We start from the raw sequence: 12,618 nt of genomic DNA, 5'->3' as shown, positions 1-12,618 counted from the left end.
AGGATATTTGTGTACGTTTTATGCATCCGGTTTTTAAACGATGTGCCTTTATTTTGAAATCAGGGACCGGAAGTAGTGTATTTGCATTCAGATTATCCGGTAACTTCTGTCATCAAGTATTCCGGCGAACTAGCCGCCCAAAGACAAACTAAGACTATAATTCGGAATTTAACGGAACATGGAAGCGAATAAACCAGTTCAGACCTCAGGTAAGATTTTGATTTTATCGCAACTCAAACAACTTTAGTTTGTGTAAGTTATCAAATAAAGACGGGGCGTTTCCGGGACTGTCAAAATTAGCATCAACTTAGCAGTTTCGAAGCTAAACGTCCGAACCGGATTTTGACACGTTTCACTATATCGGCAAAACACAACTGAAACGTATTTAAGGTTTATAAGAAATACTTTTAAACCACAAAGGCTGTCAGTCATAAATCTTAAACTAGATGTTATCGATAACTGGAAACTCAGTTTCCGCCTTAGTTTAATATTTGAAACATTTCCTTTTCACAGTAAATGTATTCAGCACACCAGCAAAGGTTTTAGTACATCAAAAGTGTATAAAGTAGAGCTTAAGGTTAATTTAGGTGACTCAGCTAAGAATGCGTGGGAAAACACATTTTAGATAACTAAAGTACAAGTCAAAAAAGATGAAGTAACTTAAAAATGTGGACCGGGAAGGAAATAAAGTAACCATATATAGTAAATGTATAGGTTTATTTTATTTGGAACAAAATCTTCGTTAAGTTGGTCGATTTTGCTCAACGCAACCGGCCCCAGCAGGCATTGGCTGCATAATTTGGGAGGTCTACGTGACTGTGACTCAGTCGCCTTCACGACATGTTATAAAGGCAACCGACTTCTTTAAAACCTCTTGCATTTTCCCTCTAACAGATACCCCCTCGTTAGTTTTAACAAGTAGTGTTTGCTATTTGAAAAATACTTAATAAACTTTTAAAAACTGAAAAAAGAAAAAACGAATGCTTTTAAAGCATCAAAGGTACACCGAAACAATTAAATGTTAATCCGGCACACTGACTCATGTACCGCTAACGTATTTCGGTCCGACTGAGCGCAATTGGGTAGACGTATTCACACGTTTACCACGGGTTTCAGGAGGTAGAGCAGTTCATCCATCAGTGGAAGGCCGATGTTTTGATACCTGGCTGCTTCAGTCTGCATGCCCAAGTCTGTATCCTGATCCTCATGTTGCTTTCTGATGCATCTGTGGGAGTATCTGTGTGTGTTGTGGTTGGGGCAGCCAAGAAGACTGTGAGCGAAGCGGCAGAGAAAGCCACAAAGTGGCTGTGGATTAAGAGGGCTGATCCGTGGCTAGCTACTGGTACGCAAGTCGGGGCCTGATCACCCTCGGCTGGGTCGCCTGGGTGAGGGTGTATGATGTTGCGAGACCCGAAACACCCGATGACCCCAGGATACATCATTGAAGATGCGTGCCAGTCCATCCAGGACATGTTTCTTGCATAGTGTGTGAATGTTAGAAAAAAAAGTGCTTGTATGGAGGAGTGTGAATGAGGCATGGTGCATAAAGAGTACTGAGATGCTATGTAAGAGCCAATCATAGCATACTGGGTGTATACCATTAATCAAGTCTTAAAACCAACAAACATAAGTTCAGTTAGTCATTGTGACATCCACACAACCTTTAAGCTTTTTGTTCGTACAAATTATATCCCAAAATACATTAATGATATATACCAGAGTCAAAAGATATAATCATTAAGGTGTATAGCAATTATAATACATTTCATGTTGACATTTTTTTTCACAATTTTATACACAGAGTTTGGTCCATATTGACATGATCGCATCAAGCACTAGCTGGAGCTGCCAACTGCAGATCCCAAAGGTGCTCGAATTGAGAACTGCTGCTTACTGGATATTTTCTCTTTTTCGGACCATTCTCTGAAAACCCTAGAGATGGGCTTGTGTGTGGAAAATCCCAGTAGATCAGCAGTTTCTGAAATAGTCAGACCAGCCCATCTGGCACTGACAACAACTTTTAAAGTCACTTGAATCACCTTTCATCCTCATTCTCACGCTCTGTTTGAACTTCAGCAGGTCATCTCGACTGTGTCTGCAGGTCTAAATGGATTAAATTGCTGCCAAACGATTGGCTAATTAGATATTTGCATTATAAGTTGAACATGCTTTGAATGAAACCCAAAGTTAGGTATTTTTATTTGTTTAAATGTAGTGAATCCTGTTAAGCCAGTGGTGGCTTAACAGGATTCAGAGCTAATAAGCAAATTTTTGCATAATAAATAAAATAAAATTCATTTGAATATTTTTTTTTTAAATTTAAAATAAATGCAAAAAAATTTAAGCATGCAATAATACTAATAATCATGAGTATAATGACGATAATACAGTTATTTGTACTGACACTGTCTTTTTTATGATTTTTACGGACCGTAGCTGGACAAACCTCTGGACCAGACGAGGTGGCCAGAAAGGCAGGAGCTGAAGCCAAGGAGGCCAACCGCCTGGATGAAGTTCGTCTGGTGGTGTTGGGATGGAGGTGGCCGGGGAAGAGCTTGACAGGCAACACCATCTTAGGCAGAGAGGAGTTTCATTTAGAGCGAGCTGCTGAGTTCTGTGTTACGAGGCAGACAGAGGTGCAGGGACGACAGGTGACAGTGGTGGACACGCCAGGATGGTTCTCTTCCCAGGATACTCCGCCTTCCTATAAACAGGAGTTAGTCAGGGGAGCCTCTCTTTGCCCTCCAGGTCCACACGCCTTCTTGCTCGTCATCCCCGTTGGCATGTTCACCGAGGTGGACCGTGCTCGCATTGAGGAACACGTGAGCCTCTTTGGGGAGGATGTGTGGAGGCATACAATTGTGGTGTTCACCTGGGCGGATGTGTTGAAGAAAATCTCCATCGAGAGGTACATTCGTAGGGAGGGTAAAGATCTGCAGTGGTTGCTGGAGAAATGTAAGCGGAGGTACTTTCTTATTAACAACTGCATATTTGGGGAGAATCCCCAAGTGGGACACTTAATAGAGAAGGTGGAGAAGATGGTGGCAAAAGAGGGTGGGCACTACAATCCAGAGGAGGCGAAGGAGAAGAAACCTGTAGATGAGAACCGGAATTCGTCCAAAGAGGCAGAGGAGCTGGGAGCCCAGCCCAAACAAAACTCTGGAGTGGGTTTGTCAAAAGCCAGAGAGGTGGAGGTGCTTTCAAGTGAGTGATGGGCTCATGTCACAATGGAGGACATTTCTATGTATTAAATATCACATGAAGTTCATCTGAGATGAGCTTCTATAAATATTTTTAATCATTTAATCATATTTAAGCGCTTGTATGTAAAAAAGGAATGAACCCACACAAAACTATCACCTGACTATACAGTTTCCTTCAACTCCACGGAGCATTAAAGTTTTTAATGGTTGAATTTTTTTTAGTAGTAAGCATTTGTTGTCATCAGCATTGTTTTTGGTCACAGCAAGTGGCCCTTTGAGCAAAAGGCTCTAAAAAAACAGCCACTTTATCTGCTAATCATAGGTCTCAGTGATGTTTACTGCCAACAGTCTTTTCTGCAAAGAAGATGACAACAACTGCTGGATGGCAGTGGCTGATTTTGTACTGAAACTGAAGAGTTAATAATTGTAACAATTTTTTGTTTCCCAGCTACAAAAGGTAAGCAGGCAGTTAGTTAGGGCATGTAATTAGCTTTTATTGGAGTGGTCCTCTACACCAAGCCCAGTTTTTCATATTGCCCGCCCCTGTATTAGAGACTGTCTCTGGCAGCTAAAGTGTTATACCTTTCCTTCAGAAGTTGAAAGAGTCCAACTTGTGTTATAGTGCTAACTCCAGTATTGAAACTAAAAATGGCTGCCTGTTATCACAGGGATCAGTATGGGCTATGAGACCACTCGTGTAAGTACGGTTGGTCCATGTAATTAAGGGAGAGGTAACAGAAATCAGTCCATTTTCTCATTATTCCTGGCTATTTGAAAAAAAAAAAGTACTTGTAAATGTACATGTATGTTTATAAAAAAAAAAAAATCTTCTTTTGACAAGCTTTGAGCTACAAGATTAAACCTAAACAACAGAGATGCAGGCTGTAAAACCAAACATGGAGCTGAATGTAAGGTAGAGTCGGGTAATAATTATCTGTGGGCTCATCACTATGAAGAGCTTAGTTTTATTTATTTGTTATAGATGATCACTGCTTTAAGGAACACATTACTCCACACAGGTACCTTAAAGTAGTCTTGTTAGCCTGTTTCATCTTATCGCTGCTTTGTGGTATGTGTGGTTTAGATTTCAGATTAAATTATAATCCTTCCTCTAGGTTTCCTATAACTGAAGAAGAGCAAACCTAGAAATATCCTTTTGTTTTTAACATCCTTGTCGTAACAGTGATGTCGTGACTGTGCATGAAAATTAAGCTTGTAAACTGGAGTCTTGTTATAAATTATTAACAGACTGTGTGTTTGGTTCTAGATTAACGAGACATTCATGGCTGACGGAGCCTCTAACCCACGACTAACGAAGCCTCTTCCTTACTGATCTGATGGAAAAGCCGCTGTGTGTTGAGAGGAAAAAAATGGCAAAAAATAGCAAAACAACTGAAATGTTACTGAATGTAAAAATCAATGTGATATATTTATTTTATTTTTTTTAATCAGTCGTGGACATTTTTAAGGAGCTCAGTGTGATAGAGGAGGCCTTTAAGCCCTTTAGTTCATGTTGTCCAGAGACTTGCTGTCCCGCTTTTACCCAGAATTAATTCTGGTTAATCTTACTAGGTTTGCAATACGGTCTTGTGGGGGGTGGTGTGATGAAATCTCGAACAGAAACACAAGTTGTTACATAGATATTGCCAAATGTAGTGTGTACACTCCTTACCGGATACCAATGGCAGAACTGCACTACTAAATTGTCCCTGTAATATCCTGTTGATTACTGGTGAGGGGAATTGCTTTGCAAATAATTCCCATTTGTTGTGACCAAACTGTAAATGTGTTTCTAATGTTGCATTATTACACACACACACACACACACACACACACACGTACATATTTAAAGCACTTGAGCAGTTACTGTTTTTTTTCTTTTGTTTTGTTTTTTTGTGGTTGTTTTGATGTGTTGCCTTAGATGATTATCTTGTTGCAGAAGGATAATTTAAAGGAAAGAACAACTATTACTCAATATACAGGTTTTGGTTTAAATCATTTTCCAGCAAAATATGAATTTATGGTTAATTGTCTCATAGCAAAGTCAGTGTCTTTGGGTTTGGGGAAAAGATTCAATTTCAAGGTGTTTCCTTTGTTTCTTATAGATTTAAGATTATGTTTCCAATAATCTGAGAGTACAGAATAAGTAGGTCAAACCGGCTACCAAAACTCGGGTTGAACAACTTGAGGTAGTCTTGAGGAGTTTCCGGTTTCGCCAGAAGTTAAGACATAGATTTCCACAGATGTCTAAATCAAGCCTAATGCTTTACTCTAGGAATGACAGTGGTTTGAGACTGCAGCATGACCATAATTATTCTGAGCGTTGCAATGAAGTTGTGATTTTGTTGCCTTTGAGATGATGGTTTCAAAGACAGGGACCAGGTCTGCAACCGCTCACAGTTAGTTGCCGTCCTCAAAGCATCTTCCTTACATTTTCCTAACTGCTCTTCCAGTTCAGGGTTTCGGGGGAGGCTGGGCTTATCCCTGCGGCTACGTACAGTTTGGTAATAATTATTTGATCCACTGCGAATTTGTAAGTTTGCTGAGTGGTTTGAGGTCTGCAGACTGGCTAAGCCACTCCATGGGCCTTAAAGTGCTTCTTCTTTAGCTACTTCTTTGTTGCCTTGGTTTTGGGTCATTGTCATCCAAGACCCATCTTCAGTGTTCTGGCTGAGGGAAGGAGGTTTTCGTCCAATATTTTATCGTACTTTGCTCCATCGGCCCATCAATGCAGTGAAATCATCCTGTATGCATAGCAGAAGAACAGCCCCAAAGCATAATGTTTCCCCCTCTGTGCTTTACTGTGGGAATCATGTTCTTTGGGCCATATTTGGCATTTCTCTTCCTCCAAACACGGCGGGTCGAGTTGATGCCAAAGAGCTCCATTTTGGTTTCATCTGACCACAGCACCTTCTTCCAAGCCTTCTCTGAATCATTTAATTGTTAACTGGCAAGTTCTAGATGGGCCTGTACCCTGCAGGTGCTGCAAAATGTCAATCCATTATGGTGTAATGTGTTACCAACAGGCTTTCAGATTCATCAGGGGATCAAAAATCATTTCCTCTCAGTACATTTGACTTTGGGATGAAACTCATGCAGACACAGGGAGCACATGCAAACTCATGCAAAGAACAGTCCCAGCCAAATGGTGCTAACTACTACACCATGCTGCTTACTGAAAGAAAATGCTGACTTGTTTCCTCAGATGTTTTATTTTGTGCCATAAGGATATAAACAGTGATTTGGAAGTTCAGACTGTAGACATAACTTTTGTTTGTTTACAGGAAAATGCCTCCGGGCACAGTTATCTTTTTGTTTGCAGAAAAACACAGCCTGGTTCCAGCAGGGTGTACAAGCATGATGTAAGATTCCCACCTCTTTGTTTTCTAGGTAGTACTACATTGATTCATAGATTGTAGTACTGTAGGCAGGCCACTTTGGTCTTTTGAGACTCATTTAGTACCTTTTCAAGGTGATCTTAAAATGATAGAGTCAGCTGTTCCATACAGGCATTTAAATCTTCTTTGAGTAGATGTATAACTCCTTTTATAGTCCACAAACTTTACCTGAGTCCTCCCTGGGTTTAGGCCTTAAATATTGTTTTCTCTCTCTCTCTCTCTCGCTCTCTCTCTCTCTCTCTCTCTTTTTTTTTTTTAGGATGTTGATAGATTTGCGTTGGATTAACCTTCATGCTGTTAGGTATTACCAGAGAAAGTGTTAGTTTCAAAGTTGGCCTTCAATCTTTAATTTTCTTTAAATGTCACGGGTCAGTCGTCACTTCTGGCTATAAATGAGGAGCGTGAGCGAGATAGAAAACCACGTATATACTTCAAGTCCTTTGTATTTATTTATAGTAATGAATGAGTACAATAAAAATAACCACACACTCTCAGATATACACTATACCTGTTTAATCCAGTTTGGGACAATACTGACGTGTTGGTTGAAGTTTAATGCTGAAATCTGAGATGTACAACAGATCTGCTGGCAACCAATCATAAACAAGCACCTGAGGAGTAGAGATTACTGACAGGTCATGCTAGCACAGTCAGATACAGTTACTGCTACAGATGTGTCACTCTTGATTTACTGTCTCATATGTAAAGAAAAAAAATGTAAACACCAATGAGTATATGATTTAAAAATGTTTTAAAAAAACCTGACTTAGCACAAATACATGTATGTATGTATGCATACACAGGATGCTGTAAGAATCTCCCGAGGCATGAAATCCACCTTGTAGCAGTTCTTCTGGATGCTTTGATCCTGTTTGATCTCAGATGCATTTCTCACTTAAGCATGTGAATCCAGTTACTGCTAAGTAATTCATGGATGAAGAGTCACCTCTCTCTATACTTTGCACTCCCGTTACACTATATGGAATCAGCTGTAATTAAACTGGCATTACTTCAATGAGAGCTACAATGTCTGTTTTTTCTGTCAAATAAATGTATATATTGCAATCTACGCTGTCTGTAGCCTGTTTCTTGAATGTGTGACAAATTAATTCATTTTTATAACAAGTCTTCAGTGATTTGTTAAATTAGGTATTATGGCCAAAGTTTCATAGATTGTTAGGTGTGGACCCAAATGCAGACTCGCCATGCAAGGAGATGGGGGAAAAAAATCAACAAAAAATGAATCTTTATTTAAGCTAGCCTTGGACTCAATAAGCCCCCAACTAATACATAAGTCCATTAAATAAACTACCAAACTCAATCCAAACATAAGCAAGGAAGCATACATAGAAACACGGCAAGATGCCAAAGTATATACAAAAAGAGGGCAGTTAAAGGAAGTGAGAACAGCTGACACTAATGAAGACAAAGGAAGTAAAACTACAACAAGGAAGACTTGAGCAAAAGGTTGCCAAAATAAAACAGGATATAAAAAACTGGGAACAGATGAAGACTTAACAAAAAAACTAAATGACACTGGGCAGCCTATTTCTAAGTAAATACCAACATCCCTTCCAAACAGGCCATACTTGTTCAGTCTTTTTCCTGAACAACTATGGCCTGCTTTGTAATTGTACTGTCTTGAATTTCAACATTTAACCTTCAGACCTGCAAGAACCCTCTGCTTTTATTTAATGTGCTCTCACTTGCTGATGATCAGTTAATCAAGTGCATTTGATTAGCAACAGCTGGCTGGCTGGAAGCACTAAGGGTGCACTTGTTTTTTCATACACTGCTTCTGCATTTGATGTTAATCATTGTTAAATAAATAATTGAACAGTGCAATCTGTCATGTGTTGTTCATTTGAGGTTGTGTTTTAATAATCTTAGGACCTGTGGATTCAGAGGATTTGTTTAAATACTTCCTAGTATGTCAAACGTTAGAAAAAGAGCGTACTTACTTTTAGACAGCAGCTGTCTGATTTATTTTCCTTCACGGGCAGCAGTTTTGTTCTCTGTTTTGCCCACTAGATGGGAGTAAATCACCACAGAGGTGACCAGCAGCAGGATGATTCACAGCTGTGACGTGACCTTGGCCACAATAGAGCGATTAACTCGATTTGATGAATGTAATTGCTGGCTGTCTAGCTATTAACACCCGCTGATTACTGTTTATAGGTACAACATGCCGGGCTTGTGTTTGTGCAGCACACTCCATTGGTTCCTCAGGCCCTCTTTGAGGCACACACAGCACTACTTGTATTAGATAATCTGAATTCTGTTGTTGTTCTTTGCAGCACTGAATCAGTCTCTGTAACAAACAGCTGAAGTCTGACACCTCTGCCTTGCTCCTTCGGTAATGTTTCCCCCCTTACTCAAACCTTTTTCATGCTTTTTTTTTTTTTTTTGCTTCTAGCTTGCTCAGCTTGTCTCCATCTCCCCTCTGCTGTCTTGTTTGCTCAGCTTTCTCTCTGTACTGCTGTAGAGCTCCATCTCCTCAATCTGCAGTGAGGCATTTCCAAAATCTACCTGATCCAAGGGTTTCACATAAACCGAGCGTGCAGCATTTTTCACTGTCATTTAAACACAGGTGTCAGAAAACTTCATGGCCAAACAAGATATTCAATTTTTGGAATGCCTCAGCCCAGGGGTGTAGATTTGGTTTTGACATCGGTGGGGACGGATGATTCAACCACCGAACCCTGACCTGTTTCTCTTTTTTTTTTTTTCCTTTATGTCTTTGCTTCTTGACCAAAAAAGGAGAAATATACTTGCCTACATATGCTATTCTACATGCTTTTAAACAAAAAAAAAATGTTCCAGATGACAAGCAGCGGAGCGCTGTGCTTGTACCAACTTTTAAAGAAGCAGATCGAATTAGGACAAATCCCACCGGTCGAAAATGGAAGCACCCACACAGACCTGGGATCATCTCACATTGCTAGCTCAGTCTCGGTCTTTCATGCCTAAGAATGTGACAGATCTGTTGACACTTAAAAATATTCTCATCCCTCTGTTGTTCTTTTCAGTCATTTTTCAGGTTATTTATGAGGCGTTTTGCTGTTTGACTCTAAAGACTAATTTTCCTTTTTGAAGCCTTAACATGAGTATATCAGAGGGACAGCTCAGGCTGAGGTGGTTTGGACGTGTGCGGAGGAGAGATAGTGGATATACTGGACAAAGGACGTTAAAGATAGAGCTGCCAGGTGTGAGGAAGAGGAAGACCACAGAGAAGATTCATGGATGTCGTAAAGGAGGACATGCAGAGGACTGGTGTGACACAAGAGACATTCAATATAAACAATATAGAGCATTTTCTCTGAATTAACCAAAAATGTCTTTTATACATAAAGGACATTTTGGCTACCAGAACTTTTCCGAACATACCAGAAGATAACCAGTTCCAGATCAGGTTACCATGGTGATTTAACCAGGTTAAAAAGAGAGCCGCCTTCGCGATACTAAAACTCTGACTTAAAGATCACTAACCCGTTAGCGTTGCTTCGTAGCGCACACCTTTGATCAAAACACAGGTGTGTTGCGCCTCCTTTCGTGAAGACGGTATGAACAAACGGTCGCTATGGATCGTTGCATCACACACATTTCCTCAACTTGTGCAAAGGTCGAGAAAGTCACGTTCCTTTAATATTGCACCGCAAAGTATTGAGCACATGATTCAGTGCAGGGAGATGAATCCACACCGCATAATCACCTCTTCACCTCTGTCCGAGCTACAACATGGCAGAGCTGCCTCTGTCACCTGATAAATAACAGTGAGACATTCCACATACATGCAGTCACACATGTGCTTCAAATACAGTCATGAACCACCAAATCATCATCCAATTTCACCTGTGATCTTGCATCACCATTACTCTCTGAGCTTTGTGTTGGTTCTTCTGTCACCTGACAAATAGGACACACATGACAATAAGAATAAAATGTGTAGCTGCTTCAGTGTTTCTGTCAATTTGTGCAGATCTTGACTCATCAGTGATGTTTGTAGTGTGAGTGCATTTTTAAAACAATTTGTGCAAACTGCACTAGGGTGGAATATTTGCAAAATCATGACTACCTCATGATATTTTGTCTCAAAAATTAACCCTATGAATATGTCAGTGCCATATGATGAAATTATTGTGTCACCAACATTTTAACATTAGACATATAATTCTAACAGCCTCTGTAAACTAATATCCTGGCTTACTCGAGGCTGCCGTTTTCTCTGACAGTTTCAATCAAAATTAGAAATGTTACTCTGAGAGACTGAGAGAACTAATAGCGCTGCATGTTGTGCAGTTTCCAAAACACATTATTCATGGTTACATACATACTATGCTGTGGTGTGCTGGGGGAGCAGCACAGCAAAGAGGGACTCATCCAGGCTGGAGAAACTGATCAGGAGGGCTAGCTCTGTGGTCGGCATGAAGCTGGACACTCTGGTGACAGTGGCAGAGAAAAGGACATTAAAGAAACTGATGGACATTATGGACAATGCTGGGCATCCTCTGCACACGGCCATAAACAACCAGAAGAGTCTGTTCAGTGACAGGTTGCTTCTCCCCAAGACAAGAACTAACAGACTTAAAAACTCCTTTGTCCCACACGCCATCAGACTGTTTAACTCCTCTCTGGAGGGGAGAGGGAGGGGAAACAGGAGGACAAAGGAGGGGGGAACAACTAAGCTGTAGTGCCTCTGCACCTCACTGTACAATACCTTGTGCAATACTTTTGTAAATAGTCAACGGTGCAATAGACTCAATACTTGAAATGTGGAATTCACTTGTATTTTTATTTTTTATTCCTATTTATTCTATTTATCCCCTTTGTATATTTTATTTATATTTGTCTCTGTATTTATATATGTGTGTGTGTGTGTGTGTGTGTATATATATAACAGTTCTGTAACTGTAACTTTGGTCGTTGCTGTGCTTTTTTTGGAAGTCGAATTTCCCAGAGGAACCCACCCGAGGGATTAATAAAGTTCTATCTTATCTTATCTTATCTTATACGATTTTAGACTGATGTGGGCCAAAGCCTAGCATAGCCTGTAATGTTATTATGACGGACACATTTCATGAGTGAGCTTGACTTTATGCATGTTTTCATGTGTTAGAGCCCCGACTAAACTTCGAGAGATGAGGCTTGAGGTTGCCATTGTATTCAAGATGGTGGGTCAACATGGCAACTTCCACTAACCGGTTTATGAGACGCCAGTAGCTTCTTGGAAGATGTAATTACACACTGGTCAATGTATATTTATGAGTAAAATATTAATTTTTTCTATTACATAAACTAAAAAAAAACTGACTACACCTTTAAATGTGTTTTTAAGTCTTGTACTTAAATTAAAGGCTCACAAATGTTGGAAAAATTAATGCAAATCCAAATAGTACTCATTTTGAATCTATGTACTGCGAGGGTCTGTAAATATAAAATTTCTGCACAACTTCATGAAATATACTAAAGATATGGTAGTATATTTATACTAGCATAGTATAATCAAAAAGAAGTTGGACATGCATGCTTAAACAAAAGAAACATGTAATTTGGTGGACCATGCAAAGAAACAGACATGTGACTGTTTTTACCAACATTTTTTATTATTTCAAATGTAATCAAAACGACAGTAGTTACAGAAATTACAGACAGCTATGATACTTTATGATTTCGAGTCTTATTGTTTGCTATGAAAGTGTCATGATAAGATAAAACCAACATCACAGCTGGAAGAAAACTCCCATTCTTGTATCTGTATGTTGAGCTCGTGGAACATTTGCTGAATCTGTGACTCAGCATCATTTAATCCAACTCATAAGAGAGCAAAGAAAACAGCAGTAACCAATCCCAATGACACAACTGTGCTGCTTTTGTTAAAAGTGGGAGTGAAAGCCATTAGTCAGGTCCAGTGAAGCAAGTGAAGACTTTGCTGCTAGAAAGCCCAGTTTCCACTATCAGAGCATTGCCAGAGTGTGATAATTATTGTACTTGTGTGGCAAAGGTCCCATAATATTTCA

The 12,618-nt window shown here is 39.7% G+C and overlaps 1 protein-coding gene across 2 annotated transcripts; it reads left to right on the top strand.

The window, feature by feature from the left end:
- Positions 1-66: 66 nt before the first annotated feature.
- Positions 67-7,670, top strand: gimap4 (GTPase IMAP family member 4). 2 transcript variants are annotated; one of them, XM_086306456.1, is made up of 3 exons: positions 67-209; positions 2,437-3,204; positions 4,471-7,670. In XM_086306456.1, the coding sequence occupies exons 1-3, from the start codon at positions 179-181 to the stop codon at positions 4,473-4,475; spliced, it is 804 nt and encodes a 267-aa protein (XP_086162582.1). In that variant the 5' UTR covers positions 67-178; the 3' UTR covers positions 4,476-7,670. The 2 variants fall into 2 exon arrangements, with proteins under 2 accessions (XP_086162582.1, XP_086162581.1); XM_086306455.1 differs by lacking the exon at positions 4,471-7,670 and having other exon boundaries at positions 2,437-3,212.
- Positions 7,671-12,618: the final 4,948 nt, after the last annotated feature.

Source organism: Aulonocara sp. 'chitande type north' Nkhata Bay, linkage group LG9, assembly GCF_057382095.1.
Source record: "Aulonocara sp. 'chitande type north' Nkhata Bay isolate Kocher_YH1m ecotype deep benthic linkage group LG9, A_spYH_male_GT1.1, whole genome shotgun sequence".
Taxonomy (NCBI): Eukaryota; Metazoa; Chordata; class Actinopteri; order Cichliformes; family Cichlidae; genus Aulonocara; species Aulonocara sp. 'chitande type north' Nkhata Bay.
This window is presented reverse-complemented; position numbering and strand designations above follow the sequence as displayed.